Source organism: Ambystoma mexicanum, chromosome 3p, assembly GCF_040938575.1.
Source record: "Ambystoma mexicanum isolate Mex_15411 chromosome 3p, UKY_AmexF1_1, whole genome shotgun sequence".
Lineage (NCBI taxonomy): Eukaryota > Metazoa > Chordata > Amphibia > Caudata > Ambystomatidae > Ambystoma > Ambystoma mexicanum.
The window spans coordinates 1048367956-1048387426 of record NC_090925.1 but is presented as its reverse complement, the minus strand read 5'-3'; the positions used below and the strand labels follow the sequence as shown (position 1 = coordinate 1048387426).

General features: G+C 47.0%; 2 protein-coding genes across 2 annotated transcripts in view; one reads left to right on the top strand and one right to left on the bottom strand.

The window, feature by feature from the left end:
• The window catches only part of ERGIC1 (endoplasmic reticulum-golgi intermediate compartment 1), a 556793-nt gene extending 548295 nt beyond the window's left edge, over positions 1-8498 (bottom strand). Inside the window, exon 1 of the mRNA XM_069652409.1 lies at positions 8303-8498. Coding sequence (XP_069508510.1) covers positions 8303-8322 — 20 coding nt within the window. The 5' untranslated portion in view covers positions 8323-8498. The remainder of the gene's footprint in view (positions 1-8302) is intronic.
• Positions 8499-13078: 4580 nt separating this feature from the next.
• LOC138580027 (protein LDOC1-like) lies at positions 13079-13597 on the top strand. Its single transcript, XM_069650258.1, has one exon. It carries the CDS (start codon positions 13079-13081, stop codon positions 13595-13597), a length of 519 nt encoding a protein of 172 aa, XP_069506359.1.
• The last annotated feature ends 5874 nt before the right edge of the window (positions 13598-19471 follow it).

Sequence of the window (19471 nt, the reverse complement as noted above, 5' to 3'; positions counted from 1 at the left end):
GAACAGACTCGAGGCACTACCTGATAGCGTATACTTCATGTCCCAATTCCTACCAGCACGACGATAGTGCAGGTACAGCAACTCCATTACCTGATCCATTGTGACGGGACAGGGACCTTAGCAGCCCACATTAGAAGCGCAACCTGAATGCGCCGATTCCACGTGCTACATTAATTTAAGCACGATCACCAAAGGAAGCTCTTGCCAGAGCCCCAAACCACAATTCCAGTCCTGATGAAAGCTATCTTACCCACAGCTATTCAAACTTGCTGAGAGGCCGAAACTCAGTCATGTCGACTTCTTGTACCGCAGTGTCCATTGGAAATTTAGTTTATGTTTCTAAACCCACTTCAATATAATTCCCTGTAAAACAGTGAAGGGCTGGAGTGATGAGATGCTTTTTGCCTTGTATAGCAATTGGTACTGTTTAATTTGCATTTTAGGAATGTTCTCTGCATTCACTCACCTGTGACTATCATTTACCTGTATCTAATGTAACATAACCAAAGCTATGATCAAACGTTCACAGCCGCGGAAACACGCATTTACTTTCATGTCTGAAGATGTGCCTCGGCACCTGTGATGAGATTGGAGCAGACTAAAGGACATTTCCACGTACGCTCAGCTACAAAACACGTCCCAACTTCACGTAACTCGCACGCATAAATTGTTGAGGATATTCAGTCATGGAAGAATTTATCACCATTGGTCATTAAGTACCAGGCGATACAGCGGTCGGCACCGCATTTGGAATTCAAATATATATATATGAATCAAATGACGATGTGGCCTAACTTTTGTTACCTGCACTTTGAACATTAACTTCGTATGATGTTTACTCAGTGTAGAATCTCCGTTTAGGAGGATACTTTTTGCAGTCATATCAAGGGAATGTCCGCATGATAGACACAATTCACCTGTTAATGGTTTAACGAAACCTTTGATATATGGGATCAGGCGACCGTAGTCTCTAACGTGATAGCCTTGAAAAAGACCCAACAAGGGGCGAAACACGTGTTGGCAAAGTTCGGGCAAAATTGCAAGACAACTGTGATTAAAACATAGACTGTAATATTGGGTTTTGTACCCATTTCATTAACTGACCAGATGTGACAGCCATCTCCTTGGAACAAGCAGCTCTGGTTTTGCTTCTATAGAGTAGGCGGGGGGAGTCTACAGTTCCACAGGATTGCGGCAGTCCCCATCCCTTTACTCCAAAATAGTAGTTTGTAGACTGTAATACCCAAGCGCAATACTACCCGGTACCCGAAAATCTAATGTAACATGTTGTCTTTTGTTCCAGTTATTACATTTTTGGGTCTTTTTGTTCCTCTGGGTTCACCCTAATCATTTGCTCAATACATATAGAATTTTCATAACCTAGAGAGACCAGGGAATAACCAGGTGCCCCATTATTTGCCCAGTTGCCCAAATATTGCCATCACATGTCCCTGCAAGGACACATCTGTGAGGGTTTTACCCCAAAATGCCTGCAATTGAGCCTGTAAGAACAGGCATGTGACAGCGTTACACCAACATGCCTGCATTTGATCATATAAATTATGTCATTAACCACTAACAGACTACAAAGACTTCTTTTCGCATTACCATCTGAAAATGTGCTGCGATTTGACAAAGTACCTAAAAAATGTTAAGATACCAAGTACATGCCCATCAATTAATAAAAACGTGTGCCAGCTACTGCATTACATTAAGCCTAGACCGCCAAAAGACATGCGCTCATAGAACGGATTATTATTTTTTTTCTTTTTTAAACACAATATCTGCTTAATGTAGTTGTGTTCAAACAGCAACTTTTACTCACCCCGAGCCACCCATTTCACTGCTTAAATTCACATGCAGACTCCAGAGTGCCGGTCTAGCAGCAGAGCCTCGCAGTCAGCGGCTTGGTTGAAAAATTGATGCTCACTTCTACAGCTGAGAGGACAACACAATATCCGAGTGAAGGCCTATGATCAGATGACCAAGGCAGAAGCTGAAGTAATGCAAAGTGTTGCTTTCTCCTCCTGTGAAAATGATGTTCATTACACTGGGCCTCATTACGAATGTGGTGGTAAGGCAACAACGGCGCCGTTGTTACCATACCGCCACATTATGATTTCTGGCTGCGGGTGCCGCTCTGCACGCCTAGTCAGACCAGGCGTTCAGAGCGGTACCCGCAAGCAGAACTCGCGATTACACCCGCACCGTTCTAAACAGTGCCGGTGCAACCATACTCCCCACCCCCATTCTGCCCTATGGCAGAATGGGGATCGGGAGCCCAGCCATACCAGCACCTGCGAATGGGCCATTACCGGCCCATTCAACTCGTAATGGGCCGTTAATGGCCCATTCGCGGGTGCTGGTAGTGAGTTTGGCGGTAGCCGTGCCCTTATTAAGGGCACGGCTACCGCCAAACTCGTAATGAGGCCCACTGTCTCCTCAACATGTGCAACCTCAGAAACAAAAATGCAACACAAATAAAAGAACTGTGTATTCCATAACGTTCTGCTACCAGAGCCCACCGATAACCAGAAAGTCAGTTAAGTCACTGGTAAATTGCGACATCTGGTAGAACAGGTAAGCAACGCTGGTAGATGCCTGGGTGGAGTGAGATACATTACACTGCAATTCAACAATGGAGTTAAAAGTCAGGGGAACACTACAGTGAAATGTGAAGATTAACCATGCATCACACCTAAAGAGAATTAGGAAGTTTAGCAATGCACCAGATTTAGCTATAATTGTGAAGAATAGTCACACGTCCCACTCCGTGACAAGTGCAGGGAGGTGGAGAGACTTTAGAGTGGGAGTGAGAACTTGTTTCCCATGGAGTGCCCTCCCGGAGGCTAACGAAAGAGATGGGAGCGTCCTAGGTGAACCACAGACAGAGGGCATAAGAGTTGAAGGGGAAAGAGTTGCGACAGAACAGATAAACCACCGGCCCAGGTAGCAGGTCATCTTGCCCCCTTAAGGGGCCCATGAAGGGGATGGTGGCTGAACACCAGATTATGCCGGGGGCCAAAGTGGTCTTCACATCCATCAGTCTAAACAGGGGGCGGGGGCAGAGGAGCCATCACCACTAAATAGCCATGCAGACAACCCACAACCCTGCATAGAATATAGGAGGAAGATACCCCCTCACAATAACACCAGTGGACAAAACGGAGAGGGTACGATGGAGTGGCACCACTAAAGAACCCACTTAAATACTCACCCCCCTGCTTACACCTCTCAAACTCTAAACACAACCATACCTATATTGCACAAACTGCACACTACCGACCGGAATAAATAAATAAATCACACCTACACTCAGCTAGCGGTGTAAACCGAACTGAAGCTGCCAACAGCAAATCACAGCTCTCTTGCGCTTTTTCCTGCTCAGTCCTAACTTACCCTACCCTCTTGCTTTTCAGATCTGCCAGGGGACCACTGCGTTGGCAATAGTGCATGGTAAATATCCCTTAATTACCAGAAGAAGAAAAACAATACAGTTAAAGTAAGCAAGGTAAAGAAAACCAGGACCATCTAGCTCCAACAGTCCTGAGATTCAATCCCAAACAGCGGCCGAGTCCTCCACATCGCCAAGAACTAACGGGAATTTTGCCAACCTACTGCCTTGGATGTTAGCTTTTAAAGTAGGTTTTCAGTACCAGAACACTTGTGCTCTGTTCAAGCTAATGAACTAGTTGCGATGTTTTTTTCTAGTAACAGCAGAAGATGAATGTTATTTTGTGCTACAGTGGAGGGGTCTGGCTGGTCCAACGTGGCTTAGTCTCAACGGGGAGAAGGCAATGCCTATCCAAACACTGGGCTCTTCAGGTTCTTTAAAATCATAGAATGCCCATCTGGCTCTCAGAAAGGCTAATCCAAATTCTGAGGCACCCTTCAGCAGACTTGCTGGTTACCGTTCATGAAGCAAGAGAGCGAATAGAGAGGGGGCTAGAGAGGCTTCTGGAGCAGTGCAGCACTTAACAGACCAGCTAAGCAGGCTTTCATAGACAAAGGAGTAAACTGGTTTTTACTAGGTCCCCGACAAGCAAGGAGGCAGTCAAACTTGTTTTTTTTGTTTATGCAGGTAAATCCTACTGCCTGGTCAGGTAACGTGCACTAGTCCAATTCCAGAAAATGCACAGCAACTTCAGTAGAGGCTGTGAATTCTTGCAGATTCGCAAATTGAGTTCCGCTTACTAACTGATCAAGCAAAATAAATACCTGGGAAGGTGCATGCCATGAATCTAACCTTTTAGGTACGGCACACATGAAAACACATTAAGTTCTCAATTCCAATCAAATTGTATGCACTAGGCACACAAAACACGTTGCATCCGGTTGCACACCTTCAAACAATTTAAATCTAAAGCATCAAATAAGAAAACGCTAATATTATAACTATAGTTCGTCAGAAAACAGTTAATAGAGACTATTCACCAGGATACAGTTGCATCGCCACATCTGCTGCACACATATCCGGAGCTCACATGCACCTTATGACTCTCTCTCTCTCTCTACTGACTTGAACTTCGGTTCCCGGGGGGGGGGGGGGGGGGGGGGGGGAGTTCAACCTACCAGCGCCATTAGATCATACCAAATGGTACATAAGGCGCTATATAAATGCAAAGCAACATAACATAACAGGATACAGTTGTATTAACACATTTTGCAGCCAAAAAAAAAATGAAGTATTTCAGCACCAATATGTAAACTGTTTGGCACTTATTCTTCCAATAGTTATGGGCTGCTGCAGAACGTCCACGTGGTTTTCAACGCACAGGCACAATCGGTCCTTCCTTCGTATGTGTGATGTGTTGCGACTGGGGCCATCTGTGTCCTGGTCAGTGGATATCAGGAATTGGCAGATGAATTATTATAAATGGCAGGTCGATACAATAAGATCATTTGCACCTTGTTAAATTGCATTTCAGAAATGGGCAAAATAACCACCATTCTTATAGTTTTCAGCTATAGTTTCAAGACCAGGCTTTCAAGTAATTCGTGTGCAGAGAAGATTTAACTAAATATTAGCTACAGCCCCTCCTGTCTCCAGGACGCGAGTTCCAGTTCAAAGCAGAAAAACCTTTTGCAGCAAGATCATGTAATACTGGAGTCGATATATTTCAACTAAATTCCAGTAAGAACCGGGAAACAAGAGCGAGTCAGCCAAAAGCAGATCATAGTTAAGCATGCTTAGGAGCAGATCTAACATTCAGCTAACCACACGTACCACGATGACATCGGTTTCAATTAATTATCACTTTGGGGAACGTCCAGAACTTGGGGCAAATTCGGCTGGCTGTGTAGGAGAGGAGTAGAATGAATACATTTCTGAGGTGGGAATCTCTTGCACTGTAGGCCAGGCATAGCTCCCACAAAATGGGTCCTGCCCAAAGGCCTCACTATTCTACAGAGCGAGGACAACAACAACAAAAAAATAATACAAACAGACTCTGGGGCGCTCCAGAAACTGGTGCAGGATACTAGACTGACGGACCTGCTCGACAGGAGTTCAAAAAGGGTCCCCATTACACCAACAACAGGTATGTTACATCTCAGGCGCAAGTAGGAAAACAGTTTGTCCTATATCAGATTTTGGGCAGCTACCGCCAAGATTTGAAAGAACCCTAGTGCCTTTTACTGCTTTCAGCGAGACAGGGCCGGGTTCAATGGTTTGCGGAAACAGAGCTTTCAGTCAGAATATTTGCAGTAGGTTGGAGCAATCCAGATGAGGAACAGGTGTCAGCGAGTATATAGATGGTTGCGAGTTCTGTGCAGCAGCTTCAGGCAGGTCGATCACAGGATTGGTCACTCAACTACAGACTCACCTCCTCCCATCGCAAACAACGACGACTACAAGAATGAGAAATGATGCCAACCGCAGCTCCTCCTCAGAGAAAAGGCTAAGATGGGCTGGACAGCTCTGTTCTTATCCACAGATTTAGTGCCAAGACTGAAGCCACCAACCTTCAAGGAACTTGAAACCTCAGCTGGGCAGGTATCCATTAAATGGTAGTCGAATCCTTTGTGACTGGGCATACGACAGAGGACTACCATGGTACATGTCTTCATTCCAAACAAATGGAGCTGCAGCTCTTCAAGTCAGGAAGGAAGGAAATAGTTTACAATGTGGCAGAGACAGGTGGCTTTTGTGTGGCCATGGGGTTAAAAGATTTGTTAGAAGCGCTTATAAACAAAACACCAATCTGAACATTTTCAGGGTTCACCATACACCCTCAATTGCACTGCAAGAAATTCCTGCGAGTTGTTTTAAGGCCACTCCAGTCCCATAACCAACTTCCCCAGTAGCTGAGACGGATATCAAAAGTCTTCTCAGAAAAGAGCTATCTAGTGTTGTCAACTTCCCGGTGGTTAGATAAAACCAGACCTGCCCCATGGCATGCATATGTAGCTAACTAGAACTGCGCCATGAAGTTGGACAGGTGACTGCATGCAAGGTGGTAACAATGCATGGCTTCTCAGACCACATCATATAGTGATGTTCACAGCTTTTGGAATTACAATGAGCAGGATCCGAGACTGGGGCGGTTGCACAGATGGACTTGCATTTTCAAGAGATGTAATAAACATCTCAGTTGGCTGGATAAAAATGGCCTCTGGCTCTCTTGTCAAAAAACACTTCCGAGGCTTTGCCTGAACCTTTTCAGCAGATGTTTCTTCCTGGTAGTTTTAAACACACTTGGTGTGCGTCTAAACTAGCCAAGTCGCATGGTTACGATGGTTCATGAAGCAGGAGCGAGCCTGCATGCAAGAAGAGAAGACCCTGTGTGCACAAGGAGGTGGTAGTGGTGGTCCAGGGAGGAGGGGCGACCCAGAGTGCAGGAGGTAACGCCGGTCAAGGGAGCAGATGAGACCAGTAGTTGAAGTGTACGAAAATAAGTAGTGGCACTATGTTCCCGGCTGGCCTGTCCCCACAAACCCCATCACCACGCCCCCACTTAAGTGCAATTCAAACCCTCTAACAAATACACCTGCAAGAGAATGTTCAGTGCATTAAAGTGCAAGTGTCAACTCCTGCCTACCCTTATTTTAAAACTAACCTATCCCGGGAACGGTTTATTTCAAAAATAAAACTATAGGAACAGTAACACAAATAAATAGGTGAGTGGAGCAGAGCTTTCCCTGGGTGCTAGAGGCGGTGCAGGGAGCCCCCGAGGGTTGAAGGTGGTGGCGGTGCAGGGAGCCGAGGAGACCCTGTGTGCAGGAGGTGGTGGCGGTCCAGGGAGCAGAGGAGTCCCTGTGTGCAAAAGGTGGTGGCGGTCCAGGGAGCAGAGGAGTCCCTGTGTGCAAAAGGTGGTCCAGGGAGCAGAGGAGTCCCTGTGTGCAAGAGGTGGTGGCGGTCCAGGGAGCAGAGGAGTCCCTGTGTGCAAGAGGTGGTGGCGGTCCAGGGAGCAGAGGAGTCCCTGTGTGCAAGAGGTGGTGGCGGTCCAGGGAGCAGAAGAGTCCCTGTGTGCACGAGGTGGAGCAGAGGAGACTGCAGGAGGTAGTGACACTCCAGGGAGCAGAGGAGAATGTGTGTGCAGGAGGTAGTGAAGGCAGCCCTGTGAGCAGAGTTTAGCAACAGTGCACAACTAAGGGAAACGAATTATAAGGACAGAGACCATTGGTGGGGTGGGGGTTCCCACTGGGTGCAGGAGGATCGTGGTCGGGGAGCACATGAGATCCTTAGTGAGGGGGTATGGGCAAAAAGGACGGATTGTGTGTGGCAGTGGAGAGCCATCGACACAGCAAGAAGGGAAGGTAGGCAGAGGAACCCCTGCAACGAAAGGTGAGCAGATGAAACTGAGTGCAAGAGATGAGGGAAGCAGAAGAGACCGTGATGCAGTGTGGGGCGAGAGAGGAGACGATGGGGGCAATGACCGAAAGGAACTATGAATGCAGGTGGTGAAGAGATCAGTAGGCGGGGGCATAAAAAGAAGGGGTATAGGAAACCATTTAATACAAATTGGGTTAGAGTAGGGGGGCACACGGTGCAGAGTAAGGTTCCTCAATGTGGGGGAAAGTTCAGGGAGGCGTTTATAAGAGGTGGCAGTGCATGCATGCCCGGATTAGATCTGTGCCAAGAGCGTGAGAGTTGTTCCCCTTGGAGTTGTGCTGCTAGTTTGACAGATGTGCGGGAAGTTGAGGGCGAGTTGACATGCCTATTCTTTCCAGCTCTCTGGGACCTGTCGCAGAGCATTCGTAACAGTGACAGTTGACAGGCAGCAGTTATGATGGGCGCTGTTACAGATTGTCTCTTTGGATAGCAACCCTCTCCCGTCACCAACTCACGCCGCCCCCTCACCTGCGGAAGTCGAAACCCATGGCGACCCCTCTCTGCCTCTATATTCCTCCTCCTCCTGAATTCCCCTCTTCAAGCCTGCCGGCTACACACACACCGCCGGACGTGACGTCGCGTAGGGACGCCCGGCTGTTTCCTATTGGATTGCTTTGCATGGGAGCACGTGACGACTTCCGGCACCGGTTTAAAGAGACTACAGGAGGTCCACGTGGGAATAGTTCATAAGACACTGACAGCGGGGCGTGTGTTTACCCTCACTGGCTCCTCCTTGTAGATTGGTGGTTTATTTTTTTCCTGCATGCACTTAAATGAAAAGTAAACGCTCGTTTCCATTTAAAGAAAGGGATACGTAACGTTGTCACACCCGAGTAGCCACGCGAGTTTTTTCTTTGCTTTCTTGCTTGCACGCTTTGGTGTGAAGCGCTATATAAACAAAAATAAAAACAAATATAAGATCAGCACCATGCTAACCAGCATGCAAAGGAAAACTGGATGAGGTAAGCACACCTGATATGGGACAACATGAGATTTCAGTATCCGCTGGAAAAAACAAAAGTCCTTTGTGCCTCAGCTTGATGTTACTTGTTTACACATATATTTCGGTCCTGATGTTGCCAGTAACAATATCGTTCTCCCATTTTCGAATTTTCTGGCACGTTACATCTTCTGGTACCCAGGAAACCGACAGGAGATGCAAACAGAGCAAATTATTTTTGGTTACTGATTGCAAATTCCGTTATTTTCATCACAGATTTCATAACTACTGAAAAACTCTGCAGCAACGGCTCAGATCTATGCAGCAATCTATGACAAACAACCGAACTCACACAAATCAAACTTCAGAATGTATTCTCTGAGCTCAATATTTTCACCGGGCTGCCAAGTATTATAATAATAATTATTAATATGGCTCCTCCATAATTGGTGTTGGGTTGGCACACCATCGTCCTTTATGGATGAGCAGCCACTGAACATTGGTATCATCGGAGTCTATGGGCAGGGACGTCATTTCACCAAAATGCCAGGTGTAGCAGAAGTGACATCACCCGCCTGATGACATCACAGGAAGTGATGTCTTTTAACCCCACCCCGTAGTGACATCACGAGAAGTGATGGCAAACGACCTTCAGATTTTTCAGATGCATCTAGCACCTGTGTTTCCATGCGCTCTCATTTCAGCCAGATATAAGAACCGAGGCACAGAAGGAGGCATGATTTGTCCATGATCACACATTTGGGGAATGTAATTTTCCAGATTCGACGTGGGGTCTATTTGTAAAACATACATAATGCAGTATTTGTAACAGGGTAGACAAAATCTTGAATGCAGGCTACAGCTGGCGCATGACATATCTATAGATCAATGGAACCTGAAGTATGCGTTCTCTGTGGCGTTGCTGTGTTAAAGAAGCCAAAAAAAACACTGACATGGTGAGGCATGTGCTGCTGTTTACCGAGGAGAAAAATGCTGCATGAACAAGGTCTGAAAATTAAATCATTGGCCAGGATTAAGTATCAACAAAATTCCCTGGTTCTAAATGTATCTATGAGTCAGCTACCCCTACGATAGAAGAAACCTATTAGACTGGTCTGCATGCACACAGGGGAGTGTACATGATAATGTTATCTTTGCTGGAGTACAATACTTGTGCAAGATTCTTTCAATATACCCAAGACACTCCATAGTTTTTATTGTCTAAGTGTAATAAAGGGTGCCAGAGGACTTTAAAAAAACACCATTTCATATAATATCATTTCTGCACACATAAATCCATGGCACTACGCAGTTATTTTAAATTGAGAACACCCACGAGTTGCTTCTCACCCGGGGAGTCACTGGCAGACTTCAAGGCACGCACTATACACTACCCGTTTGTCAGACCGTGTGGTGCCCAATAACTTAGCACAGAATTCGGCAGCTCCCCTGCGAGTCATGCTGTGGGGGCACCCCCAATCTCCTTAACAAAGCACAGGGCATGCCAAACCCCGGCCCGGTCCAAACCACCAAGTGTGTGCAATGTCCATGATGATTATGCAGGTGCATGGGCATGCACTACTGCAAGTGAAAGAAGTCAATATGTTTTTTAACCAAAGCTTAAATGTTTAACGTAACATAGAAAGAAGGGGGCAGTTCCTGGTCCACAACTATACCAGCCACCACTGGTGGCTGGTGAGTTGTTTTTTTGGAGGGTGTAAATAGAATAGAATAAAAGCTATGTACACTGACACAAACATATCAAACAGAATGGAATGTGTGATATTGTGACATGGACTACTGTATCCTTCAGATGACAAACCCCCCACCTCCCCCATGAGGTCCTTATAGAACCATTGTTTGTTAAAAGTAAGTGGATGAGACTGCTAGGACTGATTGCTGGGGTGTTTTGATAAAGAAGTTTATGTCGCTCGGGCTGATTATACTGTACCTATGACCTCGGGGTGTATTAGGAAGGGTCACAGGTAATGTTTGGAAGAATATTGAATGGAATTCACCATGTTTTACTTCTTCATGTGGGTTCTGTATGAAACATTAACTGTGGCTTGATACATTTATGCATGTCATTGATATTTATTGTAAACCCTAATAAAAACATGACCAAAAATACATAAAGTGCCAGGATTTTGTTCAAATGTAACTAAACGTTTCAGGAGTATAATCATTGCCCAAATTGAATGTGCTGGATAAAGTTCCCAAAGTGCCACTCTCAAATGTGAGGATAGGGGCAAGGAGTTTCCTAAAGCATAAGGATGCTGTTCAGACCCAAGTATGAGCATCAGTATGATATTTGTGGCAAACATTAAGGAGCTGGATAGTGTACCCAAAGTGTCTACCTATAACATGAAGATAGAGGCAAAGGACTTCCTACTTCCAGAACTCAGAAGGATAAGGATCATAACCCTTGTGCCAAACGGTGTTCTGTTAACAATCATCTGTTATGTTATGTTATTTGGCATTTATATAGCGCTCTATATATCATTGGTATGACCTCAAAGCGCTGGTAGGTTGAACGCCCTCGGGGAACGTAGTACAGGTCAGTTGAAAGAATAGGGCGTCGAAGGGTACTTGGGTGCACAAGTTAAGTGTGCAGCTGATGTAATTGCTTGATGGTATCTGCATTCTAGCATTATGTGTGGTGGTATTGGTATTGGTTCAATGTGTGCAGTCTGGCGGGTGGACACCAAGACTGGGTTCTGGCTGCGTTAGGCCTGTGGGATGCTTATGTGTGCAGTTAGGCCGGTTTTTCGTGGGATATAGCTGCATTTTATTAGAATGATGAGGTGTTCATGGGATAGTGTTCGTATGTCAGCAGCTACGCCGAATTAATCGAGGGATGTAGCTGCACTCTAATTGTGTGATGGTGTAGAGTAGAGAGTAAGCATAGTGGTATGATATGATATGATAAGTTATAGGTTTGGGAAGGTGTCTCGCGCTCTAACCACAATCTAAATATTGATATAGTCCACTGCTAACAGCTTAAATGCCAGTAAAATAACTTCAAAAGTCGGTTGAAATAATGCCTTTTTAATTCCTTGTATAGTAGACAGCCGACACGTGTTTCGACCATAGGTCGTTTTCAAGGCTGTTTGTAGATTTGATCTATAACTTATTCACTGATTCCAAACTCTGTGGGAAGTTTGAGGGAAGAATTTGCTCGCTGCCACTGCTTCTCTTTTAGTAGAAGATTGTAGAGAAAACAAGTGGAAACTAGCGCACAGTAATTGAACGATCCCACAACTAAAATTTACTGATATGATATGATGGTTCATCTACACAGCGCCCAAGCACAATGTGCTTCAAAAGCGCTCGACGACAAGGAAGGGAATAAGGGAAAATGTAAAGATACTCCCACGGGCCATGAACAGCAAGAATTTGAAGACTAGCCACTGCACTCGGACTAGCGACACCCAGACATTGCAAGTGACAAGAAACAGACAGGAGGGAACGGTACACGAGGACTGGAGGGGCTGGGGCACACTGTCATGCGCCCCTTCTATGTTCGCCTGTGGGACTGATGGAGACGCGGCCGCCATGAGATTACTCCATCACGCTGAACTGCAACGTCTGGCTGCAGTCTAGTTTTTTTTTCCCTTTTTTGCATCATGGCTGCCGCCAGGTTCATTAGGTTCCCCGAGCCGGAGGCGGCCACGTTGCAACGGTGTTCTTTCCCCGCTTTGTTGCCAGTGCTCACAGTGCTTTCCCTTGGCTCCGCTGAGCCCTCCTGTTCTGACCTGCCCCCCTGGCCCTCCTCTGCCGGTACCCTCTTTCTGTTTCTCCTTACCCCTTTTTCCCTGCTTTTGCGTCTCTCTTTCTCTTGCTGTTTCCCTGCCTGCATGTCTGCCGCCTCTGGGCTTGCCATTCTGGTGCATACTGGAGTGTTCGCTTGTCCTTTCCTCTGCTTCATGGCTACCTTAGGGGAAAGGCCTAGCCCTCTTTCCACTTACCCGCTACCTTGCTGGACAATCCATATCCTTTGGAGCCGCTACGCCTCCTCTGGCCGACTTTGGATCCATCTCACCTGACCTTTGGGAAGGCGCTCCCAGGTTTTTTTGCCTTTGCGGCTTTTTGCCCCTCGGCTGCTGCGGATCCGGGGCCTCTGGTTTCCGGATTTAACCGGCAACCACTGTGGCTTCGTTTCGCAGTAGGCCATATCTCCACAAAAAGAAATCTTCAGTCCGAGAAAGAAAGAAGAAGCTAACCAAGACCGAATCCTCAGGTTAGGAAGGGTGTGAGGGGTCGGAGTCGGCAAGTGAGGTGGAGATTTGTGACAGATTCCCAAAATGGCTACTGCCGAACAGGTCCAGGAGCTAGTTGCGGCAGTTCAGTCCCTCAATATGGAAGTAAGGAATTTAAACCAAGAAATGCAGAATTTCAAGACCGAGAATACGGTTCTGCGTCAGTTGGTAGCAAACCGGGAACCTCACAGTTCTGACCTCCCTCCTATGCCCTTATCCTCAAGAAAATTCGATGGAACTTCAAGACACCTGAAAGAATTAATTGAAGCCTGCAATGTACACTTTGCCTTTCATCCTAAAACCTTTTCTACGGATCTAAGTAAGGTTGACTTTGTTATCTCCAATTTGACGGGGAACACCTTGGCTTGGGCCAACCCCGTGGTCACTACTGATGAACCCGTTCTACGAGATTGGAGAGCCTTCCTTGAGAGATTCAAACAAGCCTTTGAAAGGCCAGACATTAGGTATATGGCCTGTGAAGAGTTACTAGAGGTTCATCAAGGACAGATGGATCTCTTGTCCTACATTACTAAATTCAAACAATTGGCCACAGAATCCAATTGACCAGAGCAAGCTCAATTCACCATTTTCTGAAGGGGACTTAAGGAAGAATTGAAAGATGAACTAGCGAGGGTTCCACGCCCTTCCTCATTTTCGGAATTATTGTCAGTTTCTCTGCAGATTGAGCATCGCATAAATGAACAGAGGCAAGAGAAAAAGAAAGGAAGAGGGACATTCGGTCTTCCCACTCTATCACCAACACCCTCACACTTCTCTGGAGCCTCTAAGGAAGAACTCATGCAAATTGGTTGAATGAGATCTCCGCTCACTCCGGAAGAGAGAAAATGATGTAGAGACACAGGTCTCTGTATGTACTGTGGATCCGCCTCCCATCTACTTCGCAATTGTCCAGAGGTTCCACCAAGGCGCTCGGGAAACGGATCGCCTCGAACCTAGGGGGGACCACACTTCAAGGAGTCTATGGAGGTCCCTATGTAACTCTTTCAATTGCCCCAACACGTCAGACGGAAGATGCGCGCCTCATGGTAGTATCCCTGCATCTGTCCTGGGGGGAAAAGTCGTGGATACTTTGACTCTTATTGATTGTGGCGCAGCGGGCAACTTCATGGACACTCTATGGGCCAACAAGATGGGTATCCAGCAAGTGCAAAATAAGGAAAACCTCAAAGTAGAAGGAGTTGACGGAACTCCCCTCTGTTCAGGACCCATCACCCATTCCAACGAGAACCTTCAGGTTACCATTCAACACCACAAAGAGGAGATTTCCTTTGATATCATTCGGATTGCCCATTTTCCCATCATTTTGAGCATATCTTGGCTCCGCCGGCATAATCCTACTATAGACTGGTCAATGAACACACTCAGTTTTCTCTCCTTTTACTGCAGTCAGTCTTGTTTGGCGTCTCAGCATTACCAAGCAGCCATATTGCAGGCGGTGGAAACCCAAACCCGAACGATTCATTCTGTACCACCGCAGTTCCAAGAATATGCCAAGGTCTTCGTGGAAAAGGTTGAACATGATCTGCCGCCCCATCGTCCCGCGTCCTGCAGACTGCGCCATAGATCTCATTCCTGAAGCCTTAGTACCATTTGGTAGGATGTTTTTCTTGTCCCTAAGGGATTAAGTGGCTCTTCACCAGTATCTTGATGCCAACCTCAAGAATGGCTTGATTCAACCCTCTAAATCACCTGCTGTGGCTCCCCTGTTCTTTATCACAAAAAGAGATTCCACCAAACTCAGACCTTTTATTGACTATCGTGGGCTCAACAAGGTCACCATTCGTGACAGATATCCCATGCCCCTCATTTCAGACATACTAGGGGCTGTAAGAGAAGCAGTGATTTTCACAAAATTAGATCTTCGGAATGCTTACCATCGGTTGTAGGTCAAAGGATCGACAGTAAAAGGGTCGACAGGTCAAAGAATCGACACCAAAGGGTTGACAGGTCAAAGGATCGATTATTTTTTTTTTCACATTTTTTTTTTTGGGGGGGGAGTTCCCCCAAGCCTCCTCTTTTTGCTAAAAACCACTTTTTTCCCCAAAAAAAAATAAAAATAAATGTGAAAAAGATAAAATAATAATTCGATCCTTTGACCTGTCGACCCTTTGGTGTCGATCCTTCGACCTGTCGACCCTTTATATTCGATCCTTTGACTAGACACCCTTACCATCTCCTGCGCATCAGAGCTAGTGATGAATGGAAGACCGCCTTTAGAACACCTTACAGCCTATACGAATACAAGGTGATGCCCTTTGGATTGGTTAATGCCCTCGCGGTGTTTCAACGGTTTATGGACCGAACCTTCTCTGATTTGCTATTTCACTCTGTAATCATCTACTTGGACGACATTCTGGTCTTTTCCAAAACCACACAAGAACATTCTACCCACCTGCATGAAGTACTCCGGCGTCTTCAAGAAAACCATCTTTTGGTTATTCCCAGTAAATGTATGTTTCAGGTATCCTTGGTCCCCTATCTGGGATTCATTCTCCCCCAAGAAGGGATTAAGATGGACCCTAAGAAGATATCTGCAATTTTGGATTGGCTGTCCCCTTCCTCTGTAAAGGAAGTTCAGAGGTTTTGAGGATTCGCCAATTTCTACCGAAAGTTCATCAAGAACTTTTCGTTGACGGTCATTTCCATCACTCTCTTACTCAAGAAAGACAAACAACCGTTTAGGTGGTCCCCAGATGCAGAAGCTGCATTCCGAGACCTAAAGGAGAGATTCAGCTCAGCTCCTATTTTGAAGCAGCCGGACCAGTCTAGGAGGTTTATTTTGGAAGCTGATGCTTCAGCTAATGCGGTGAGAGCGGTCCTTCTCCAAGAACATGAAGGCATAGAACAACCCATTGCATATCTTTCCAAGACACTCACAACCAGTCAAAAGAACTATTCTGTGATTGAGCGAGAACTTCTGGCTATCAGACTAGCTTGTGTGGACTGGAGACATCTCTTGCAGGGAGGTGTAGGTCCCTTCACCATCAGGACGGATCACAGAAACCTCAAGTCCTTACAGAACATGGAGTGTGCCAATTCCCGCCAAGCCAGGTGGGCTCACTTCTTTGTACAGTATGACTTTGAGATCACCTACTTGCCTGGCAGTCAAAATGTGGTGGCTGATGCGCTGTCCCGTCGGTGGGCTATAGAAGACCACTCTTTTAATCTCAAGGAAAGACTCTTCCCTTCCCTTGGGCATAGAACGGGCACTGTCTTCAGGACTCCACCCTCAAACCAATGGTCAGACGGAGAGACTCAACGGTACCTTAGAGCAGTACCTCCGGTGCTAGTTAACAATCCTCAGGACAACTGGTACGATTTATGCCAACTGCTGAGTTTGCTTATAATAATTCTTGGCATTCTGCCACTGACCTTAGTCCCTTCTTCTGCACCTTTGGTACACACCCTAGGGGAATCCTGCCCGTGTCTTCCCCCAATACAGTTTGCCCCACTATTGATGACCGGTTACAGCAAATTGCGGAAGCACACAGAATAGCCAGAAGGGCTCTGATAAAGACTCGTTCTCGCTACAAGATCTTGACAGACCCAAAACGTGCAGAGGTCCCCTCTATTGGAATAGGATCCTGGGTCTGGTTGTCTACCAAATACCTACCAAGATGGATCCATCCTTCCAAACTGTCTCCTCGGTTTGTGGGTCCCTACACCGTGGTATCTCAAATTAACTCGGTAACATTTTGTCTTCAGCTGCCCAAGAGCATGGGCAAACTACATCCGGTATTCCACTCATCATTGCTGGGCCCAGCCTTAGAGGGCATCCCTTCTGCCCCTGTAAAATGGCCAACAAAGGCTAAGGTTCCTGAGGAGGAAGAGTATGAAGTGGCTGGTATCAAAGACTCTCGTTACCGCAGAGGAAGACTAGAATTTCTGATATCCTGGAAGGGGTATCCGTCTTCTGAGGATTCTTGGGAACACAGTTCTAATGTTCAGGCCCCCCGATTGGTGAAGAAGTTTTACCGGGCTCACCCTGGTAAGCCTGGGTTCTCTCGCACTGGAGGGGGGCATAGTGTCATGCGCCCCTTCTATGTTCGCCTGCGGGCCAGATGGAGACGCGGCCGCCATGGGATTACTCCATCACTTTGAACCGCAATGTCTGGCTGCGGTCTATTTTTTTTTCCTTTTTTGCATCATGGCCGCCGCCGGGTTCATTAGGTTCCCCGAGCCGGAGGCGGCCGCGTTGCAACCGCGTTCTTTCCCCGCTTTGTTGCCAGCGCTCACAGTGTTTTCCCTTGGCTCCGCTGAGCCCTCCTATTCTGGTCTGGCCCCAGGGTCGGACTGGGACAAGAAATAGGCCTGGTCACCTGTTAGGAAAGATTTCGTAATTGTAGGTAATTTTCCTTCCATGTGGCAACCCCTAAACTTTTTGCTGTTGTTTTTCACCTTGTTCTCGACTTTGCTAGAGAAGTGCAGCCTTCTGCCGCACTCCTCTGGGCTTTCGCTCCTTTCTTACGGGGAAACTGACATGCCCTTAAGACAGTCAGTACCGGGGAACGCTGTTTCCCGTAGTTTCTTTTATCATGTTGCGGCTTTCGTGCAACATGACACAAGAGGGCACTGTAAGCTAAGTTACAGCTCTCTTGGGTCTCTAGCCTTCTACAGGCCCTAGATACTCGTTTAGGATTGTATCTGATCGGTGCAAGTGATTCAGGGACAGGAATGGTGGCAGCGATCGTTTCTTGTGTTTTGAGCTCCTTTTGGCTTTCTAAGCGCGTTTCTCGCGCTTAACCCAAAATGGTGGCCTGGCTCCCAAAATGGCCAGACCACGAGGCTCCTTTGTCCTGTCCGCTGACCGTCTTGCGCCCTTCACCTTCCCCAGGTCGAGCCGACCCGGGGCCTTCCTTATTTGGGCATGTACTTTCCCGCGAAACACGGATGCTTTCGCGGGCTTCTACATGTCTTGTGTGTGCCTCCAGGATGTGGGCTGGGATGTCTGGTCCCAATACACATCCTGGGTGCCAGAGAGTCTACGGTGGTGTGAATGCCTGGGACCACCGTGGTCCGTAATAGGTCCACGAATGGTGTGAGTGTTGATGAGCGGATCTCCCATTGGGTCCACTCCGCTTTGGCGCGAAGGGAACCGTGGATAAGAGGGGGCTGGAAACACCACTACCAGGTCGATCTCCTGAGTTCTCACGAACGAAGGAATACAGGAGCCAACTATCCTGCAACCAAGAGGCTGAACCGAGGAATCGCTGGTGACCCGCTGAAGGACTTCTCCTCTGCACTGCTGTCGTCTTGTGAAACCCTTTTCACCTTTGATCGAACCAGAAGGCCTGTACTGGTACTTCGACCCTTGGAATAGCGGGAACAGCTATTCTCGGCATCTTCACCATCTCCTGCCAGTAAGCCTTCGGAAGCGTCTCTGGGCCATCCAGCTGACTGACCAGTTTACACGGGAGTCTTGCTCTGTAACCGCCGCCAGGTTGTGTAGTATTTCGAGTCCTTGTCACTCTCACACGCTTCATACACTTGGCGTTCCCAGGTCTGAAGTGAGTAGTGTACATTTGGCTCAGATACACACGGCCGCTCCGTTGCCCTGCTGTGGTAACAAACTGTGCGGGTTTCTTCGATTGGGACGTCTTTTTACTCAACATTACGATGAGGCGTTCCCTGCTCTTCTGAACCTGCCAGCTGCTGAAACGGACGCGGAGAAGCCTGGGTCTGCTTGCATCGGGGACCGGTGAGTAGCATAGCTAGGATCTGGTCGCCCTCCTGCAGGAGCCCATTGCTTTTCCCCGCTGTGTCAAACAGCACCCTTTTCCGTACTCGCGCTCTGCTTCTGCCCACTGTGGAGGCTGCGCTTGAGTCGCGGAACTTGTTCTTCTTCTTTTGTGCACTAAACTGAACTGCCTGATTTCCCTCGAAGAGCTTCTCCTTTTGCCCGTTGGCACCAGCGCGTGCAGGTACTTTTGAGCACAAGGCTCCACTCTTCGCAGGGCTCGGACTTCCATCTAGTTAGGTGCCTCTGAAGGCGAACTGGGTCTAAGCATTATTGCGCACTGCCTGTTTTCCCTCCCTTTTAGGTGGACTACACATTTCGTGCATATAACGCTTGAGACTTGTATTTGTATATATATTGTGTTGATATGGTATGTGTTGGTTTACTATTGTTATATTGTGATTTTCTCGCTACGGTCATTGTTTTAAAGGCCTTGAAATAAATGTGTATATATTTTTAATATAACAACTGTTTGGAGTAGTTTGTAAGTGATCTTGCTTTGTGTGCTCATTGCGGGCTTTCAGTCACCCTCACCCCTCTTGAGACCTAGTCTTGACCGCCGCGATCGCTACCTTGATTGGTCTGGCTCGTCCAGAGGTTAGCCTGTTCCAAGTAATTAGGTTGGCCTTCTGAACTTCTGTGCCACCAGGACAGAGTTCAGCAATCCGTTTTAACAAATT

Excerpts from the sequence above, each read along its gene's own strand:
- LOC138580027 (XM_069650258.1), top strand. The coding sequence starts at position 13,079 with ATGGCTACTGCCGAACAGGTCCAGGAGCTAGTTGCGGCAGTTCAGTCC.